At 50.8% G+C, this 20,117-nt stretch overlaps 1 protein-coding gene across 1 annotated transcript in view; it reads left to right on the top strand.

Annotated features, from left to right (window-relative positions):
• The window catches only part of CTRC (chymotrypsin C), a 14,891-nt gene extending 831 nt beyond the window's left edge, over positions 1 to 14,060 (top strand). The window contains exons 2-10 of the mRNA XM_053575530.1: positions 27 to 94; positions 359 to 463; positions 7,892 to 7,983; positions 8,079 to 8,176; positions 9,723 to 9,848; positions 10,970 to 11,106; positions 12,206 to 12,351; positions 13,332 to 13,484; positions 13,989 to 14,060. Coding sequence (XP_053431505.1) covers positions 27 to 94; positions 359 to 463; positions 7,892 to 7,983; positions 8,079 to 8,176; positions 9,723 to 9,848; positions 10,970 to 11,106; positions 12,206 to 12,351; positions 13,332 to 13,484; positions 13,989 to 14,003 — 940 coding nt within the window. The 3' untranslated portion in view covers positions 14,004 to 14,060. The remainder of the gene's footprint in view (positions 1 to 26; positions 95 to 358; positions 464 to 7,891; positions 7,984 to 8,078; positions 8,177 to 9,722; positions 9,849 to 10,969; positions 11,107 to 12,205; positions 12,352 to 13,331; positions 13,485 to 13,988) is intronic.
• The last annotated feature ends 6,057 nt before the right edge of the window (positions 14,061 to 20,117 follow it).

A 20,117-nucleotide genomic window follows, 5' to 3' on the forward strand; every position in this document is an offset into this window, starting at 1 on the left:
TCTTATGTGTGTGTGGTTCTTGATAGCGGGGAAGGGGAGGACGTGGGCAAGGTCCACCGGGTGCTGGGATGGTCATGTCAGAGCCTGGGAGAAGGTGGGGATTCCCCATGAGAGAGGCTGGAGTTTGATGCCCACACGCTGTCACCAGGCACTAGGCTAGCGCTTTGCATAGATTAATTTATTTAAATACAACCAGCCATGAAGGGGGTGAGTTATTCCTCTTTTGCAGTTAAGAACGGGGAGGCTGCACAGTCTCCCAGAGGCAGACCGGTGAGTGGGGCAGCAGGATCCTCCACCAACCCAGCCTCGAGCAGAGAGAGGGGGCTGCCCCTCCTCGGGGCGTAGCGCACAACACTGTGACCGGGACTGGCATCAAGACGCCGGGCGGGTTCTGGATTGCCGCACCCTACAGCTCCGCAGGGGACCCCTGCCACTCACAAAGACGCCCAAAGTTTCGAGCAGGGTGAGAAAACCCCCTGGGGTGGGACGGACACCAGCAGCTCCCTCTGTGGCTTTGAACAGATCATCCATAGGGTTTCAGTCTCCCCATCTGCTCAGTGTGAGGGTGGGCTGGGGTCTGAGGTCTCTCCAGCTCGATGGTTCCAGGTAGGGCGCCCCACCCCCACTCCCGCTGGGCACACCCAGAGGTCGGGTCAGGGAGCCAGAGTTTGGGATTGGGCTGGCCGTGGCTGCCCCCGGGTGGCCATGGCTGGTACTACAGCAGCCCGGTGCCCTTGGAGTCTCGGGCTTCTTCGCTCGCCCCGCCTGGGGAGGCCAGGGTCCTGGAAGTGCGTTTCCTGGACAGGCCATCTCTATATGCATAGCCTCTTAGTACCCCTCCCCCAAGGGAAGAACATGAGAATCCCCAGCATCCTACCCTAAGGAGCCTCAAGAACAAGGCACAAGGCTCCACGCCTGTAGCTCAGCGGCTAGGGTGCCCCACATACAAAGGAACTAGAGGGTTGGAACCCAGCCCAGGCCTGCCAAACGACAATGACAACTACAACCAAAACATAGCTGGGCATTGTGGCAGGTGCCTGTAGTCCCAGCTACTTGGGAGGCTGAGACAAGAGAATCGCTTAAGCCCAAGGATTTGAGGTTGCTGTGAGCTGTGAGCTGCAACGCCACAACACTCTACCCAGGGCAACATTATGAGACTCTGTCTCAAAAAAACAAAAAAAGGCAAAAAGGATGCTAAAAGGGCTAGAAGGGAAGGGGTTGTTCTGGCTACCAAGCTCAAGCCCCACTGGTCTCACAGGACATGGGAACTAAGAGACAAGGGCCAGCTGTCCTGTGCCAGGGCCCTCCACCAACAGGCCTCAGCCCACCAGGGCTCCCAGCCTGGCAGAGGAAGCAGGTTGAGGAACCAAGAGGTGCAGAGTGATCCAAGGACCAAGAAAGATGGTTCCTTAAAACCTCCCTGCACAGACTCCTGGTCCTATCACCAACCACCAAACCCCTTCTGACTCCCCCAGCTCCTCACTGAACACCATCCCCTTGCTGAGCACCAACTACTGGCTGAGCCTCCCAACCCGCTCTAAGCCTACTACTTCCATCTGGTTTTGAGACGCCCTGCCAGCCCCTCGCTGACTCTCTAGCAGGCCTCACAAGACAGAGCAGCTGCCACCTGAGCATCCCATCCCAGGGGCCAGGAAACTTGGGCTCAATCTGCAGCACCTGCTGCTTTTCTCAGGCTCTCACCCTATTTCACCCCACCTTGGCATTGCTCCCTCTGAGGCCCCAGGGCACCCTCCCCCCACCCCCACCCTGGCTTTTGCTGAGTCACCTATGATTATTTTTCCAGCACAGTTTGGCCCTGAGTGGCTCAGGGACTCTGAGGTTGCAGGTCATGGGAGGCCCTACTCTGGGCCCTGAAAATCCCAGGGTTCAGCAGAATGAAGAGGGTTCACATCCTCAAGTCCTCAAATTAATTTTGGACATTAATTTGTAAATGTAAAGAAGGAATCCTGTCTCCACGTGCATCAAGCTCCCCACTCCAAAGGAACCTCTTCTCACACAGCGCTCCCATCCCTTGGCCCATCTCACCAAGGCACACTTACCACCCTCACCAGCAGGGAGTGCCCACAGTGCTGAGCAAGGTCTTACTAACTCGTAGACCCAATCCTAGCACAGGGCCTGCATAGTACATGCTCAGTGAATGTGTGAGGAATGAATGCATGCTTGCTTTTTTTCTTTTTCTTTAGAGACAGAGTCTCACTTTATTGTCCTGGGTAGAGTGCCTTGGCGTCACGGCTTACAGCAACTTCCAGTTCCTGGGCTTAGGCGATTCTCTTGCCTCAGACTCCCGAGTAGCTGGGACTACAGGCACCTGCCACAACACCCGGCTATTTTTTGTTGCAGGTTGGCCAGGGCCAGGTTTGAACCCGCCACCCTCAGTATATAGGGCCAGTGCCCTACCTACTGAGCCATGGGTGCTGCCCGTGAATGGATGCTTTCTGTGTGTAGTATGTCAGTGCCTCACACTCTGGGCAAACAAAACAGTCACATCTTTAAACACTCAATTTAATCCAACTCCAAGACCCCACCATTACGATCACAGGAACCTCACTCCCTCAGGGCTTCCCTCTGCAGATACCTACAAGCCCCCTGGGTCTGCTCCTTCAACCTTGGTTAGAAAAACAGGTCAGCCCACCTAGCATCACCATGGCAACTAGGCAGTTTGGGCCACTGGGGTAAAAGCATCCTTTGCCTGGCTGCTCTCTGCATCAGGGCCAGGGCCAGAGGGGCTGGCACCAGCCATGCACATGCCAGAGGCAGCTCCTGCCTCTGCCTAGTTTTCCCAGCAAGAACAACTTTCTCCTGGCTGTCCTGGGGCACAGCTGAAGGCATCTACAGGGCCAACGGCAGGGGTTCAGGGTAATCTGCAGAACATACACTAAACTCACTCTCGCAGCCCTTCGTATATAAACTCACATGAGGAGGGGCCACAGCCAGGGCCTACTCATCCACTGGGGACAGTGGGCACAGTGCCAGGAGCCTGTGGTACCTTCAAGGATCAAAAAAAATGTGTTCATTTCAGGCGTTGCCTGTGCTCAGTGGGTAGGGCGCCAGCCCCATATACTGAGGGTGGCAGGTTCAAACCCGGCCCCGGCCAAACTGCAACAAAAAAATAGTGGGTGCCTGTAGTCCCAGCTACTCGGGAGGCTGAGGCAAAAGAATTGCCTAAGCCCAGGAGTTGGAGGTTGCTTTGAGCTGTGTGATGCCAGGGCACTCTACCAAGAGTGATAAAGTGAGACTCTGTCTCTACAAAAAAAAAAAAAAAAAAGTGTTCATTTCTTCAAAATCAATAGGGAAAAAATGAATAGGCTCCAAACTGGATTCGATTCATCTTTACACCCACACAGTCATAAAGCATAATTTTAATATTTGTTGTTGGAGGAAGGAGCCGGGAAGGCAAAAGTACCCCACGGCCAGGGTTGGTCTCAAGCCTTCTCGTAAGAACCAGATGCTAACAGTAGTAATAGAACAGCAAACATTCACCTTGTGCTTACTAGGTACCGGCACTTCTCCCAGCAGCCGTAGGAGGCAGGTACCACTTTTACCCCCACTTCATAGAAGAGGGAGCAGAAGCCCAGAGAGGTTGAGCTGCTAGCACAAGGTCACACAGCTGGGAAGCAATAGTGCTGGTTTTTCCCTCCTTCATGGGTGTAGTCCAACCCCAAGCAAAGCACTCAGCGTGCCATCTTCAGCATCTGAAGCAGATCAAGACCTCAGTTGCCGGGCACGGTGGCTCACATCTATAATCCCAGCACTCTGGGAGGCCAAAGCGGGCAGGTCACCTGAGCTCACGAATTTGAGACCAGCCTGGACTAGAGTGAGACCCTGTCTCTAAAAATAGCCAGGTGTTGTGGCAGGTGCCTATAGTTCCAGCTAAAGGGGAGGCTGAGGCAAGAGAATCACTTGAGCCTGAGAGTCTGCTGTGAGCTGTGATTCCACAGCACTCTACCAATGGCAACAAAGCAAGACTCTGTCTCAAAAAAAAAAAAAAAAAAGATGATCTGTTTTCTCCAGAAACAATTGTTCAGTGCTGCTGTTCATTAAGGACCCCTTGCAATGTCCCAAAACAAGGAAGCTCCCCTAAAACTGATGCTATCTGCACCTTTGAGAGCAGCCAGCAACCTCCCTCCAAAAAAGTCTGTTTCTCTGTGAACATTCAAAATAATAACAGTAACAGTAATAATTCTTTATGTGGTGTCTCGCTACCAATGCATTTATGGCTGTATGTGTTTGTGTACACGGCTCTGCATGTCTCTGTATGTAACTGAATGCTTTATATGTACAACTGGTGTGTGCGTGTCTGAGGATATGGAACGTGTGGTGTTCCTCTCCCTGTATGCTGGTGTGTTCATCCATGGGCCTGCACACGCGGCTGAGATGTGTGCTAAGAGAGTGCTATAGCTGAGTGTGAATTGATAAGCCCCCACGTGAAGCCCAGTTAGTCCTTTTCCCAGGTTGATCGAGGGATTTGATGAAGGAAACTGAGGCTCAATGAGGATGCCCAGGGTCTGGGGGCCTCCAGCCGGTCACTGACTAAGACAGAACAGACCTCCCGCCTCTGTGCCCAGACCCTGCTAACTCCCAAGACCTGTCACCTCACTCAGTCCACATCTCTGCCTGTGGTGTCAGTCCCCAGGCCAAGGTGATTTTGGCAGGGTATAGCAACCAATAGGTCAGAGTCTGAGGTGGATTGGGCAGTAGTCACTGACCCCTATATCAGGACCAGCCTCTAAAACGGAACAGAGAAGTCCCCATGTTACCTTTCCTGGCCTCTCCTTTAAAAAAAAAAAAAGAGAGAGAGAGAAGAAAAGAAAAGAAAAAGTCCCCATGGCCTGAGGTCCACCAAAGACCCAGGACTAAGGACTGAGATCACACACACACACACACACACACACACACACTTACACTCCCCTTCTCTGTATCTTTTTATTTTTATTCATTGACTTCTTTTAAAGACAAAGTCATACTCTGTCACCCAGCCTGGAGTGCAGTGGCACCATCATAGCTCAGTCTAACCTCAAATTCCTGGGTTCAAGCAATCCTCCACCTCAGTCTTCCAAGTAGCTAGGACTACAGATGTGCACCACCATACCCACCTAATTTTTATTATTTATTTTATTTATTTCTTTATTTTCGTAGAGACAGGGCCTCACTATGTCAGCCAGCCTGGTCTTGAACTCCTGGCCTCAAATAATCCTCCCACTTCAGCCTCCCAAAGTACTGGGATTACAGGCATGAGCCACCATGCCTGGTCTGCATCATTTTTTTAAATTAAACTTAATGATTTTTATATTACCAAAATAATGTATTCTTGTTTTTAAAAAAGAATTTAAGCTACATGAAACTATATAAGTTAGAATCTTCCTTCACGGGCAGCGCCTGTGACTCAGTGGGTAAAAAAAAAAAAAAAAGAATCCTCCCTCACCCCTACATAATGGATTAAATCAAATGCTCCAGGGGATGGGCTGATCCCAAAATGCTGGCAGCTCTGGATAGAACTTTTGTCACTCAGTGCTTTGGACCTACCCCAAGTGCCACAAATTCAGATGTGCCACTGAACGTGACTGTCAAGTCACAGAATCTCAGCACTGAAAAGAGCCTGAGCCTCCATCTGATATTATCAACCCATTATAGAGACTGGGAAACTGAGGGGCCAACAACTAACCTGGCTCCAGGAAGAAATTTGGTCAACCCCCAAGCACTTACTCCTGAGCCTCTGGCCCCACCCACAACCCTGGGAATAGGGGCAGGAGAGCAGAATGATGCCAGGTGAATGAAGGAGAAGGGCAAAGTCAGGAAGCAGCCCAACAACAGAGAGGGAAGCAGCACATTTCGGGTGTCAGAAGCCTCAGACTGGTGTTAGAAGCATCTGCTTCAAAGCCAGCCTCTATTGCTGCCCAACTGTTTGACCCTGGATGGTCACTTACCCTCTGAGTCTCTACCACTAACCATCTTTAAAGAGAAAATAATAAGGCTGGGTGTGGTGGCTCACATCTGTAATCCTAGCAGTCTGGGAGGCCGAGGCAGGTGGATCGCCTGGCTCAGGAGTTCAAGACCATCCTGAGCAAGAGTGAAGCCCCTGTCTCTACTAAAAATAGAAAAATTAGCCAGGTGTTGTGTGGGTGCCTGTAGTCTCAGCTACTCAGGTTGCTGAGGCAGGAGAATCGCTTAAACCCAGAAGTTTGAAGTTGCTGTGAACTAGGCTGATGCCACAGAACTCTAGCCTGGGCAACAGAGTGAGACTTTGTCTCAAAAAAAAAAAAAAAGAAAGAAAGAGAAGAAAAGAAGATAAAAAAGAGAGAGAGAGAAGATAATAGCATCTACTTTGTGTTGTTGGAAGAACTGGGTAGGATAATGGAAGAACTGTTGAGCACAATGCCCAGCACATAATAGGTGCTCAATAAATAGCAATAAATAACGAAAAAGAATAAAGTAGGGAAAGACAATGAGAACACATTACAAGCCAGGGAGTGGGGTGTTGTCAAAAAAGCACTACACCTCAGAATTTACTCTGTCTCAGGATATTTGGAAAATCCATGCTTCTGAGCAAAGCCCATCTCTTATCCAAATTAAACAGCAACCACCCAAGGTCAGGGAAAAAGCTTTATCAGAACAGGTTTCTCTCCAGGTTCAGGCTTAGCCTTGACCGGAGGTTCTCCCCCTCCTGCCTATAAGAGTCCCTCTGTCCGCCTGATGGCCAGTCGGTCCTGAGCACCCACACCATGTTGGGCATCACCGTCCTCACTGCGCTCCTGGCCTGCGGTAAGCTATGGGGTGGCCTGTGGGGACAAAGACAGGACCAGGGAGCCCTCCTGTCTCCGGGAAAGGCTCTTTGTGGTCCACTGTGGGTTCAGGTGCTACTGACCAGCTGGTGTCAGACAAGTCTCTTCCTGCTTGGCAATTCTGCTTCCACATCTGCAAAATAGGGATGATGATCTGACCTGCCAGGTCAGGAGAGGATTAGCAATGGGGTGTGGAAAGCTCCGAGCACGGGGCGGGGATGTCCGCAGCAGACTGCCATCTGCATTCATTCCCGGGACCATCAGGCCTGCCTTTCCCAGCAGCATCTCCCCCTTGGGGATTCTCTGCTCCCTCATTTTGGTGATGTTCTCTCATATTCAGAGCCAAGGGACTGGGCTTAAATGTCACTCACTCACTCTCTGCAGGCAAATCACTTTGCCTCTCTAAATCTCCTTGGCTTTTTTGGCAAATGAGAGCGCTTGATTAAGAGTCCTTCCAGCTAACAACAACAATAATAATAGCAACTGCTGTTTATTGTGTGTTTATGATGTACCGGGCACTGTGCTAACCCTTTATCTGCAGGACTTAATTTCATCCTCAAAACAACCTTGAGAGGTAGGGTCATTAATATCCCCATTTTATAGGTGAGAACATTGAAGCTCAGTGAGGCTCAGTATCCTGACCACTCCACACAGCTTCCTGGCTACGACAGTCTGAAATTCTGTGGGTTTAAGGCTCCCACACATGCTCGCACACACATACACACACACCCTGCTATTATCTGGTGGCCTAAAAAGGAACTGAAGAGCAAAAGTACAGGTGTATTCAGGCATTCACACTCCTGCCAGCCATCTTTTTAGTTCTCTCAATATACTAAGCATCATCTCTGTATTGTTTTTTTTGCTAAACTCATTATATAAGCTGTCTAATTTAGTCCTCAGGGCAAACTCACCAGGTTAGTGCTAGTCTTCCCATTTCACAGAAAGAGAAGCTGAGGCCCAGAGAGCTAGGGGACTTCCCAAAGTCACATAGTAAAATAAGAACTCGTGTCTGCCCAGCCCCAAAGGCTGTGCTCTTTTTACCTGCCCACCCCACCAGCCCCATTCACTGTCACCTCTCCTGTCTTCCCCAGCCTCCAGCTGCGGAGTTCCCAGCTTCCTGCCCAACCTATCGGCCCGGGTGGTAGGAGGAGAGAATGCCATTCCCCACAGCTGGCCCTGGCAGGTAAGCACTCTGCTGCGGTAGCAGGAAGGAAAGGGGAGGTTAGGGGGCCTGGGGACCTATGGCCTGACACCCGGCTCTTCCCCACCCTCCTGCAGATCTCCCTCCAGTACCTCAAGGATGACACTTGGAGGCACACATGTGGTGGCACCTTGATCGCCAGCAACTTTGTCCTCACGGCTGCCCACTGCATTAGGTGAGTGTGGACAATGTCCCAAAGCCCCAGCAGTCACCCTGGGGCAGGAGTCTGATAAGCTGCCTTTACTGAGCACCTACTATACCCTCCAGGCACTGGGCTAAACACACTGCTTACAATCCAGTAACTCGGTTCAGTTCATTTATTCAGGCAACTAGTATTTCTCGAGCACCTAGTATGTGCCAGGGAACACAGCAATGAAGTGTCCGTACCCTCAGGGAGCTCATATTCCAGTGAAAGGCAATGCAACACACAATTAAGTAAATAGATGATATATTGAGTGGTATTGAAGAAAAATAAGGTCATTAATCCTAGCACTCTGGGAGGCCAAGGCAGGTAGATGCTTGAGCTCACGAGTTCAAGACCATCCTGAACCAGTGCAAGACCAGACCCTATCTCTAAAAATAGCCAGGCACTGTGGCAGGTGCCTGTAGTCCCAGCTACTTGGGAGGCTGAGGCAAGAGAATCGCTTGAGCCCAAGAGTTTGAGGTTGCTGTGAGCTATGACACCACTGTACTCTACCAAGGGCAACAAAGTGAGACTCTGTCAAAAAAAAGGTCAGAAGAGGGGATAAAAAGAACAAGAGAGTTCTATGTTAAATGGCCTGGCCAGAGGGACCTCTTTGGAAGGGGATACTTGAGCAAAGACCTGAAAGGAGTGAGGGAAGAAGCCACACATCTGAGGGAAGGGTGTTCTAGGTGGAGGGAACAGCCAGTGCGGAGGCCTGGAGGATGGACCTACTTGGTCCAGTTGAAAAATAAAAAGGGAGCTGGTGTGACAGGAACAGGGTGTGCCAGGGAAGAGCCAGAGGAAGTGGTTAGAAAGGGGACAGGTGCTCAATTACACAAGGCAGTGAAAGGACTTGGCTTTGACTTTGAGAGAGAGAGAGCTATCAGAAGGGTTTCTGAGCAAAAGAGGTTGTAGGCTGACTTATGCAGTGTCCTAAAGGTAGTTACCATACACAGAGAAGTGGAAAATTGTAGCTAAACGTGCCTTTATTTACAAAATATTCATTAGAAAATCTTACAAAATATTTCTCTACAGGTTGATATATAAACATTGAAAATATAAAATACTTGATTTGAGTTTATTAATTTTTCCTATTTATGGCGACCTTTGGGACACACTGCTGGGTTCAGAATAGAGGGGAGGGAGGCCAGAGTAGAAGCAGGGAGGCAGTTAGGAGGCTGTCACAATAATGTGGGCATGAAGCGGTGGGAGCTTGGATTCCTTTATTCTCACGGCAGCCCTGGGAGGTAATTTCCATATTAACTCCACTTTACAGAGAGGGGGACTGAGGCACGGGCTTCCCGACTAGCAGTGACAAGACCACAACATGAACCCAAGTCCCTTAACTCCCAGCCCTGGGTCCTTTCCTTTCATTCTGGGAAGGGACAGTGGGGACAGACACTCCCTTCCCCCCACTGAGTCCCAAGGTGGCCACAGGGCTCAGTCACTAACGCCCCAGTTCCTTCTCTATCTACCCTTACCCCGCTGGCTGCGGGGAGAAGGAGGCCACCCTGACCGGTTCCCTTGCTCTGCGCAGCAATTCCCGAACCTACCGTGTGGCCCTGGGAAAGAACAACCTGGAGGTGCCAGACGAGGAGGGCTCCCTGATTGTGGCAGTGGACACCATCCACGTCCATGAGAAGTGGAACTCCCTCCTGGTGCGGTGAGTGCCCAGCTGACCATCTCACGGCCCCTAGGACGCCACAGAAGGAGGGGTCCCCGAGACAGCTGCAGAGCCTGTCCCCTCTCTCTACAGCCTGGACTCCCCATCCTCGCCCTGGACAGTGGTGGGTGACTGTCTTACACAAAATGGCACATGATGGATGGAGAGGACAGCCCCTGCTTCCCCTCACTGGGCAAGGGCCTCTGGAAGTTACACAGGAGTAAGAACCCTGAATTCCTCACAGTGTCTTTCCAGAGGCTAGACCAGGACTCACCTTTACTGAGTGCCCACTGTATGCACACATTGCAATAGGCACTTGATATGCCATTTCTTATTTAATCCTCACAACAGCCCTGGACAAAGAACCAAGACTCAGAGAAGTTAAGGCATATGTCCCAGGTCACACAGCCCAGTGCTAAACCTCTCCAAGATTGCCAGCTCTCATTCGTGTAATGTGAAAATATTTAAAGTGGTTCAGCGCCTGTGGCTCAAGCGGCTAAGGCACCAGCCACATACACCTGAGCTGGCAGGTTCGAATCCAGCCCGGGCCCACCAAACAACAATGATGGCTGCAACCAATAAATAGCCGGGCATTGTAGCAGGCGCCTGTAGTCCCAGCTACTTGGGAGGTGGAGGCAGGAGACTCACTTGAGCCCAGGAGTTGGAGGTTGCTGTGAGCTGTGATGCCACAGCACTCTACCCAGGGCAACAGCTTGAGGCTCTGTCTCAAAAAAAAAAAAAGAAAATATTTAAAGTGGCATCTGCAAGAGCCACTCTTTTAACACTGCTATTTCCCATGAAGCTATAGCTGCATTTCTAATCCTGCAGGTTCTGAATACTTCTGCCCCAGTCTCCCTTTAACCCCTTCACGATGTGGTGACACACACAGAGAAAAAAGCTAAATCAAACAGGGCAGGGGATCATGTTAGTCAGCGAGTGACTTGTCCTTTGACTTGTCCTCTGACATCCGCAAAGGCCAATAAGGAGCTGGTGACCGGGATGTCTATGGAGGGCCCCTGGGCAACTTCGCCTGACTCCCAACTCCAGGCCTGAGCCTCTTAGTGTGGGCTTGTGGGGTCAGGGCCCTTCTGCCCACTACAACTCTCCGCTTTGGATTCCAGCAATGACATTGCCCTCATCAAGCTAGCAGAGCACGTGGAGCTGAGTGACACCATCCAGGTGGCCTGCCTGCCGGAGGAGGGCTCTCTGCTGCCCCAGGACTTCCCCTGCTATGTCACAGGCTGGGGCCGCCTCTGGAGTGAGTACAGCCCCTGGAAAATCCCAACAGCTTCCTGGAAGAAACGGCCGACCACCTAAATTTGCCCACCACTTTTCCTTTTTGCCTAAACACTTTCACATCTTTGTAAACTTTGTAATAACCGCTAATATTTATTAAGTACATACCCTGTGACAGACACTGTAATGAGCACATATGAGGGGTTTGTTGCAAGGATTAAATGGATTAGAATTTGTCTGGCTGGGCACAGTGATTCACACCTGTAATCCCAGGAGTTTGGGAGCTGAAGCAGGAGGATCACTTGAGGCCAGGTATGTGAGATTGCAATGAGCTATGATCATGCCACTACGATTTAGCCTAGGCAAGAGTCAGAACCAGTCTCAAAAAAAAAAAAAATTAGGGCCGGGACTGGTGGCTCACAGCTGTAATCCTCATACTCTGGGAGGCCAAGGCAGATGGACTGCCTGAGCTCCAGGTTCAAGACCAGCCTGAGCCAGAGCAAGAACTCATCTCTAAAAAAAGCTGAGCCTTGTAGTGGGCACCTTTAGTCCCAGCTAAGGCAAGAGAATCGCTTGAGCCCAAGAGTTTGAGGTTGCTGTGAGCTGCTACACCATGGCCCTCTACCAAGGGTAATAAAGTGAGACTCTGTCTCAAAAAAAAAAAAAAAAAAATTGTCAAGTGCATAGAATAGGGCTTGGCTCAGAGTAAATGCGGTATAAATAATCTAAAACAAACCTACGTGGGCCTGGGGGGTAGACCCCATGATACACCATGCTCAATTAAAAGTTAAATGCAAATAAATGAAACTACAGGAGACTTGGAGGAAAATGCAGCTCAATATTTAGACGATTTGGGGGGGAGAAAGACCTTTTAATGTGTGACACTAAAGGCAGAGACCTATAGGAAAAGAATGACAACCCCGCCCCCCAACCCAATGTAAAGACATCTCAACAGTTACTCCTTGAGGACTCCCCTTCCCCACTCAGAGGCCTGGAGGGCATGTGTGTGGTTCTCACAGCTCCCCTGCATCCTGTCCCACCCCTCTGCCCCCTGAAGGCCCCAGGCAGGCCAGGCTGGGGTGGGCTGGGACCTCCCTGGTCACCACCTACTCTATCTCCAGCCAATGGCCCCATTGCCGACGAGCTGCAGCAGGGCCTGCAGCCGGTGGTGGATCACGCCACGTGCAGCCAGCCAGACTGGTGGAGCTTCAGGGTGACCAAGAGCATGGTGTGCGCCGGGGGCGATGGCGTCATCTCAGCCTGCAATGTGAGTGGCCAGGCCCTCCCCCCTGTCCCTACTCCAGGTGGCAGAGTAGACAAAGGCAAAAGGGCATGTGACTGAGCAAACCCTTTCCCAGAGAGGAGACTGAGTCCCGGCTGGGCCCAGCATGCTTAGAGGGAACCAGTCACCCCAACCCACCCCTCTCCCCTGCACTGTCATGAGAGTGTCAGAGCTGCACGTGAGTATCTGAGTTCAAGTCCACCTCTCACCACTTACTACACATTAGCTCTGTAATCTTTTTTTTTGTTTTGTTTTTGTGGTTTTTGGCCGGGGCTGGGTTTGAACCCGCCACCTCTGGCATATGGGACCGGCGCCCTACTCCTTGAGCCACAGGCGCCGCCCTAGCCTAGCTCTGTAATCTTAGGAATGATGCTGAACCTCTCTGAACCTGTTTTCCCATCAATAAAATGGAGCTATAGTAACCACTTCACAGGGTTGCTGCAAGCACTAAGCAAGTCTAAAGGACATAGAAGAGGCTTCACTGAAGTCTCTACACATGTGACTTCCCGCCATTAGCTCCACCAGACCAGAGAGACAGGAGACTTCGGGAGTCTGCCACTGAATCATGAAACAGGGACTGTTTCCAAACACTCTTGCCACTCCCATCTGCTGTCCTTACTTTCCTCGGCCTCCAACATAGCTCACAGCATCCTCACCTCTCTGGACAGCTCACAGACTCTTAGACACGGTGACCTGAATATCTAGGGAAACTGAGGCACACACTAGGTTAGCACCATGATTACAGCAAACCAGAAACCAGTCCAACTGCCCCCAGGACCTCCCATGATGAGGCCAAGGCAGTTCCGAACCATATTTCCTCTGCCTCTTTCACCAGCGGCAGAATGAGGCCAAAATAGGAACTTACAAGGCTGAGAAGCTGGCCCACCACACCCCCAGCCTACCCTTGCTTCCCAAGGCTGCCTCTGGGGCAGCCTGCCTGCTGATGCCCCCCTGGTCTGGTGCAGGGGGACTCCGGTGGCCCGCTGAACTGCCAGGCTGAGAATGGATCCTGGGAGGTCCGCGGCATTGTCAGCTTTGGCTCGGGGCTGGGCTGCAACACCCGGAAGAAGCCCACAGTCTTCACCCGGGTGTCCGCCTACAATGACTGGATCAACCAGGTGGGTGCTGCCTCCGCACCCCTCCCTGCCCACATCCGCTCCTTCATCCATCCGTCCGTTCACTCATTCACTTGTTCAGTCAGTGATTGGCTTGTACCCTTAGTCACACATTCACTCCCTTCCTCATAATTCACCTGGGTGCCTGGACTTGAGTGCAGTGAAAGAAACAGCCATGAACCCCTCCATCCGTTCATCCACTGCCTTCAGCAAATACTTATGTTTCCACCCCAAAACTGAAACGTGGCCCCCTGAGAGCAGAGCCCAGCAGAAGAGAGGGGGTGGTGTGAATGGCCATTTGTCCTCTTGAGGGTGGGGACACAGAGGGACACCTGGGCTGGTGGCTTTCCACTGGGGACCACTTGTGTTCTGAGACCCCTTGGTCAGGGACAAGTCTAGCTTGTCAAGGCTGAGGGCTGTGCCTCCTCAGACCTACCCTCACACAGAGCCTGTACTCCCAGAAGGTGGTATGTCCCAGGTCCCTCACACTGTTCTCTGTTTCTACAGAAAATGCAGCTGTGATTTGTCCTTCGGAGCCATGGCAGCAAATCCCTACAACAGCAATAAACCTCCTTCCCCCCACCTACCAAGCCCTTGGATTCTTGATTTGTGCCTCCCCTGTGGGTTCCCAGACTCTCTGGGAACTGCCCCTTTCCCCCAGGGATCTATAGACATATCTCCACTAGCCAGGCTGGCCAGGCCTTTGGGGGGCTCCCAGTAAGTCATGAAACCCTAATCACATCGTTCTCTGATCCTCCACAGAGGGGTTGCGTAGGTCTTCAAGGCCCCAGCTGCAGATGGAGGATGGGGCCCCCTAAGAGCAGCCTTTCCCAGCCCAGCAAGGCCTGGTCACAGGAGGACACGGGGAGCTCAGGGGCAACCACAGTCTCCCTGAGGAAGGAGCAGCCTAGCAGGTCTCCAACCTAGCATGGGCCTGGTGGCTGCAGGTGGCCTGGGCTCTCTGCTTTAAGAAGTGAGTAGTGAGGGTGGTGCCTGTAGCTCATTCACTGGCCTCATATATCGAGGGCGGCGGGTTCGAACCCAGCCCTGGCCAAACTGCAACAAAAAATAGCTGGGTGTTGTGGCAGGCGCCTGTAGTCCCAACTAGTTGGGAGGCTGAGGCAGGAGAATCGCCTATGCCCAAGAGCTGGAGATTGCTGTGAGTTGTGACGCCACAGCACTCTACCAAGGGTGAGAAAAAAAATGAAGGGCAGCGCCTGTGGCTCAAAGGAGTAGGGCACCAGCCCCATATGCTGGAGGTGGCAGGTTCAAACCCAGTCCCAGCCAGAAACTGCCAAAAAAAAAAAAGAAGAAGTGAGTAGTGAGCTCTGATCACATGCTTACCCATGATAGGCATGGGAGATTACAGGAGGTATTTCAGTGCTAAAAGCAGAACAATCCTGGGCAAACCAAAACCAGAACATATGCTGGTTGGAACATTTCACTAGCAGGGATAGGTGAGTGACAAGGCCAGAGAGTAAGCAAAGGCCCTTCACGGAAGTCTGGTAGGGCTTGTTGGGACTTCATTCTAATAGAAATGGGCAGCCAGGAATGAGTTTTAGATAGAGAAATTACCACTGCGGTCAGAGGCACACACTATAAAGTATCCACCTGACCGCTGTGGGGACAGTGATTTGGAGCAGGCAAGAATGGAAGCCAGGATGCCAGTGAGGAGGCCACTGCAGCAGTCTAGGCTGGGATGACGGGGCCCCGCTCGAGGCAGTAATGAAAAGGGGGAAAGGGAGAGATTCAGTAATTATAAGAGGCCTAAGAGCAGTTGAGCAGTCCACCCCCCAATTTTAATCAACTTTCAGGAATGTGATTAAATTATCAAAACCACTATTTCCTAGCAACATGATAAAACATAAGCCACAGTTTTAGTTGTTCCATAAGATTGTAATGGCTCGGTGTCTGCGGCTCAAGCGGCTAAGGCGCCAGCCACATACACCTGAGCTGGCAGGTTTGAATCCAGCTGGGGCCCACCAAACAACAATGACGGCTGCAACCAAAAAAAAAAAAAAAAAATTAGCCGGGCGTTGTGGCAGGCGCCTATAATCCCAGCTACTTGGGAGGCAGAGGCAGGAGACTCGCTTGAGCCCAGGAGTTGGAGGTTGCTGTAAGCTGTGATGCCATGACACTCTACCCAGGGTGACAGCTTGAGGCTCTGTCTCAAAAAAAAAAAAAAAAGATTGTAAAATTCTCAGATTTCATGACAAGATCCACTCGCTATTGGACCCAAGAATGAATGCCTGCCTATGGTAGACAGAATAAGGGCTCCCCAGAAGATCTCTACACCCTAATTCCCCAGAACCTGTGAATATGTTACCTTAGAGGGCAAAAAAGAATTTTCAGATGGGATTACATTAAAGACCCAGAATGATCATCTCAGATTGTCTGGGGGGCCCTGTGTAACTAACAAGTGTCCTTGAGGACCTTAAAAGGGTGACAGGAGGACCAGGGTCAGGAGATACGAGGAGAAAGCAGGAACTCAGATCTAGAGAGAGATTTGAAGATGCTGCCTGCTGGCTGGGAAGATGCACACCCAGTCCAGGAAAGCAGGCAGCCCACTGGAAAAGGCAAGGAAACGGATTCTTCTCCAGAGCTCCAGCACTGCCCACACCTTGACTTTAGCTCCGTGAGGTAAATCGTGGACTTCTGAGCTCCAGAAGTGTGAAATAAATGTGTGTGTTTTTAGTCACTGCATTTGTGATTATTTGTTATATTTGTGGGGAGGGTGATTTAGAGCAGGCAAGAGGCAAAGCAGGAAACTGTGAAGAACCCAGTGCATGATCCTTCCCCCAAGTTTTGCAAAGCACGCTGGGTGGGGGGAGCAGAAAGGATTCCCTGACATTCCACAAAGGCTTTGTGGTCTTTCTCCAGGAGCTCAGAAACCAGTGGCTGGGAGGAAGGGAAACTGGGAACTTTGACACTGAGCCTCTCACCTCCACCTTCTGCCTGCTGTGGGTGGGGATCCTGACCAGGGGTGCTGACAGCCCCACGGGCCAGTGATTCAAGAGCACGTCATGGGTGCCTGACAGCAATTGTGTGGCCCATGTGCATTGAGCATGGGGCCAAGGGCTTCTCATATACAATCTTTATTTCTCATCACAACTCTGATTATTATTCCCCCTTATGGATGATGAAACTGAGACTCAAAGATGTAAAAATGTTTCAAACCTAACCCCAGATCAAATAGCTAGTAATGGGATACCAGGATTTAAACCTGGAGCCTGAGCAACTAACAACCATGTTATTCTGCCATCAGTCCTGAAGTTTAAGGATGCCCTTGTAGACCAACATCCCCTAGTGACTAAGGAGGGGTGGCTTGTAGGCGTGCTAACAAGCCTCAATGAAGCCAGCAATAAGCCCAAAGTGACAGGGCCCTGAGAGGAGAATTACTGCTCCCAGACATGCACAAAAGCCCATCACATCCGCAGTACAGGCATGATAGTGCTCATAACAACCAATTCCAAGCCCTCAGTGGCATCTGGTGATGCACAGTCACTGCTCACACACCTGGGGTCAGTCACATAGCCCTGCTGATTTGGGCTGGACTCACTCTTATGTCTAGGGGTCAGCTGGGCGTTGACTGACCTAGTATGGATTAAGCTGTGGAAGCTTGACTCCACACATCTCTGGGAGGGCACTGGAAAGTCACATGGCAAAGGTCATGGACACAAGAAGTGTGAAGAATCAGGGCCGTCTTGGCAGCCCACCACATCCACATTCTCTGATTCATATTAGTAGCGTAAAGTATGGTAGCACTGAGGTAAGTCACTCACTAGGCTGAACTCTGCCACTGACAGGCAGGGTCAAGGGCTTGACCTCTCTTAGCCTCGATTTTCCTCATCTGTAAAATGGACACCTGCTCTGTCTCCTTTCTGGGAGCCAATAAAATAACAGAGGCTTGCAAGGAGTCAATGCTACTAATTACCCCCCTCCCTGGACTCCTAATATCAAATCGTCCCTCTCTGTTTTATTCCTCAAGAGAGGAAGCTTCATTCCTTACTGGCCTCAAGCCTGTAGCATGTCCTGTGGTCCAGTTCCCAGCAGCTCAGTCCTGTCATGTTGAGACACATGTCTACAAAGGTTCTCACAGCAGTGGGCCAGGCGGGGAGGAGGTGCCGTGTGAAGGCAGAGAATAAACACAGAATGTCTTCCCAGAGCATCCGTTTTCTGTGAAGATTTGGAAGGAAGAAAAGAACTTTATATTAAAATAAACCCAGCTATATTACTAAGTCACAAAATTCAAATTAAGCATTCCAGACGAAGAACAAGGCTTCTGAGACATTGTGTTATTGTGGCTGCCATGTGCTAGACCCCCAATTATCACTTTGCTGCAAACTAGATCCTGCAAACCAAATCTGTTTTGTAAATAAAGTTTTATTGGAACACAGCTATGCCCATATGGCTGCTTTTACACTACAACAGCAGAACTGACTAATTGTGACAGAGACCATATGGCCCAAAAGTCTAAAATATTTACTGTCTGGCCCTTTACATAAAACGTTTGCCAACGCCTGATCTACTGGGATTGTTTGATGGAAAAGTTTGAAGAATTCTGTTCTATTCTGCTATCTAAGGGTTACAGGTCAGAGGAATTAACAGAGAAACTTCACTGCACGGTTTACTATTCTGAGTTCTTTAAGTAAGGAAACCGTTGTTTAGTTCCAACAACACTAAGAGATAAACAGTTTAGACATTGTTTCTATGTGGGGTGAAGAAAGGGAGGAATAGAGAGGTGAAACTCGCCCTGGCTCAGGGCTTCTCAAATTGTTTTGTTGTTGTTGTTTTGGGGTTTTTGTTTGTTTGTTTGTTTTTTGAGACAGAGTCTCAAGCTGTCACCAGGTAGAGTGCCGTGGCATCACAGCTCACAGCAACCTCTAACTCTTGGGCTTAAGCAATTCTCTTGCCTCAGCCTCCCAAGTAGCTGAGATGCCCACCACCACACCCGGCTATTTTTTGGTTGTAGTTATCATTGTTGTTAGGCAGGCCCGGGATGGATTCGAATCCGCCAGCTCTAGTGTATGTGGCTGGCGCCCAAGCGGCTGAGCTACAGGCACCAACCAGGGCTTCTCAAATTGTAACATGCAGAGAACAAAATCACCTGCACATCTCGGTAAACCGCAGATGCTGAAGGTGGGAGATTCCCTTTTTTTTGAGACAGAGTCTCACTTTGTTGCCCCCAGTAGAGTTCTGTGGCGTCACAGCTCACAGCAACCTCGAACTCTTGGGCTCAAGAGATTCTATTGTCTCAGCCTCCCAAGTAGCCTCTACAGGCACCTGCCACAACGCCCAGCTATTTTTACAGACGAGGTCTCGCTCTACCTCAGGCTGGTCTCGAACTCGTGAGCTCAGGCAATCCACCTGCCTCGGCCTCCCAGAGTGCTAGGATTACAGGTATGAAATTCTGCATTTCTAACCAGCTCCTAAACTTTGCCGCTGCTGCTGGTCTAGACCACACTCAGGAGGAGGCTGCAAATCAGAGTCACTCACAAAGGCACCAGGATCTCTGCCCAAGCCCCTGGCCACTGAGCTACATGGCTCCTCAGAAGAATTGTTCTGAATGAGTCACAAGCCCCCTGAGAATTTCTCATCTGGCTCTCCTTGCCCCACTGAGATCTCAAGGACCCAGCCCAGTTTAGTAGGTGACAGACTGCCTTGCTGTCAAACAATATACAAATGGGGAACCAAGCTCTAGGAAGGGTGGTGGGCTGTAGTGCCTACTTGCTCTCTGCCTTCCCAGCCTCCATTTCCTTCTACCCAGCACAGAAAGCCTGAATTTCTGTATAGGTGTTGGCCCAGAGCTACCCCTAGTCTGGTGGCCCGGATGGAGCTTCACTGCCCAGGGTGGAACAGGTGTTCCAGGCCTGGCCAATCAATGCATTACATCCCCTCCCCCACCACAACGATTGGTTCAGGGATGGGCAGGTGACCTGAGGCAGGTCCAATCAGAGAGGTTGCAGAATTTATGCAGGAGTTTCCAGAGGCTCTCACTCATGCTGGGTTTGAGGGTGCAGGAAGTTGAGGCTACAAACAGCAAAATGAGAGGGAAAGGAGGAGAAAGAGTGACTTTATTCCCCAGAGTACCTTTGGCAATGCATGGAGACATTTTTGGTTATCACAACTGTTGGGAGTGGGGATACTGGCACAGAGTGGGGATACTGGCACCTAGTGGGTGGGGGCCAGGGGTGATACTGAACATCCTACAAGGTGGGGGACAGCGCTCACAACAAAGAATCACCCCACCCACAATGCCAGCGGTTCTGCAGCTGAGAAATCCTAGACCACAAATGCTGCAGTGATCTTGTCCCCAAGGAAGGGAGAACCTGCAGCTACCTCAGGCTACTTGACTGAGTTTGAGAGTGGAACTCACAACAAAAGACAGAGTGAAAAGATGGAAAAAAGCCAGGTCCTGGGGACTGCTCCAGGGCTCAGAATCCAGCAGTTCCTGAAGCTAGCTCTGCTGCCCGACTCGTACACTGCGTGGCCCAATTAAAGACCTCTTGGTAAAAACCCATTTGCGTGAAGTTAATCCTGACAGCAGTGCGGCAAAACAGACTGGGCTTATGTCCCCCTCCCTGTTTTGTAGACATGTAACCCCAGGCTGTGTGGTCTGCCCAAGGTCACACAGCA

Source organism: Nycticebus coucang, chromosome 22 (genome assembly GCF_027406575.1).
Source record: "Nycticebus coucang isolate mNycCou1 chromosome 22, mNycCou1.pri, whole genome shotgun sequence".
Lineage (NCBI taxonomy): Eukaryota > Metazoa > Chordata > Mammalia > Primates > Lorisidae > Nycticebus > Nycticebus coucang.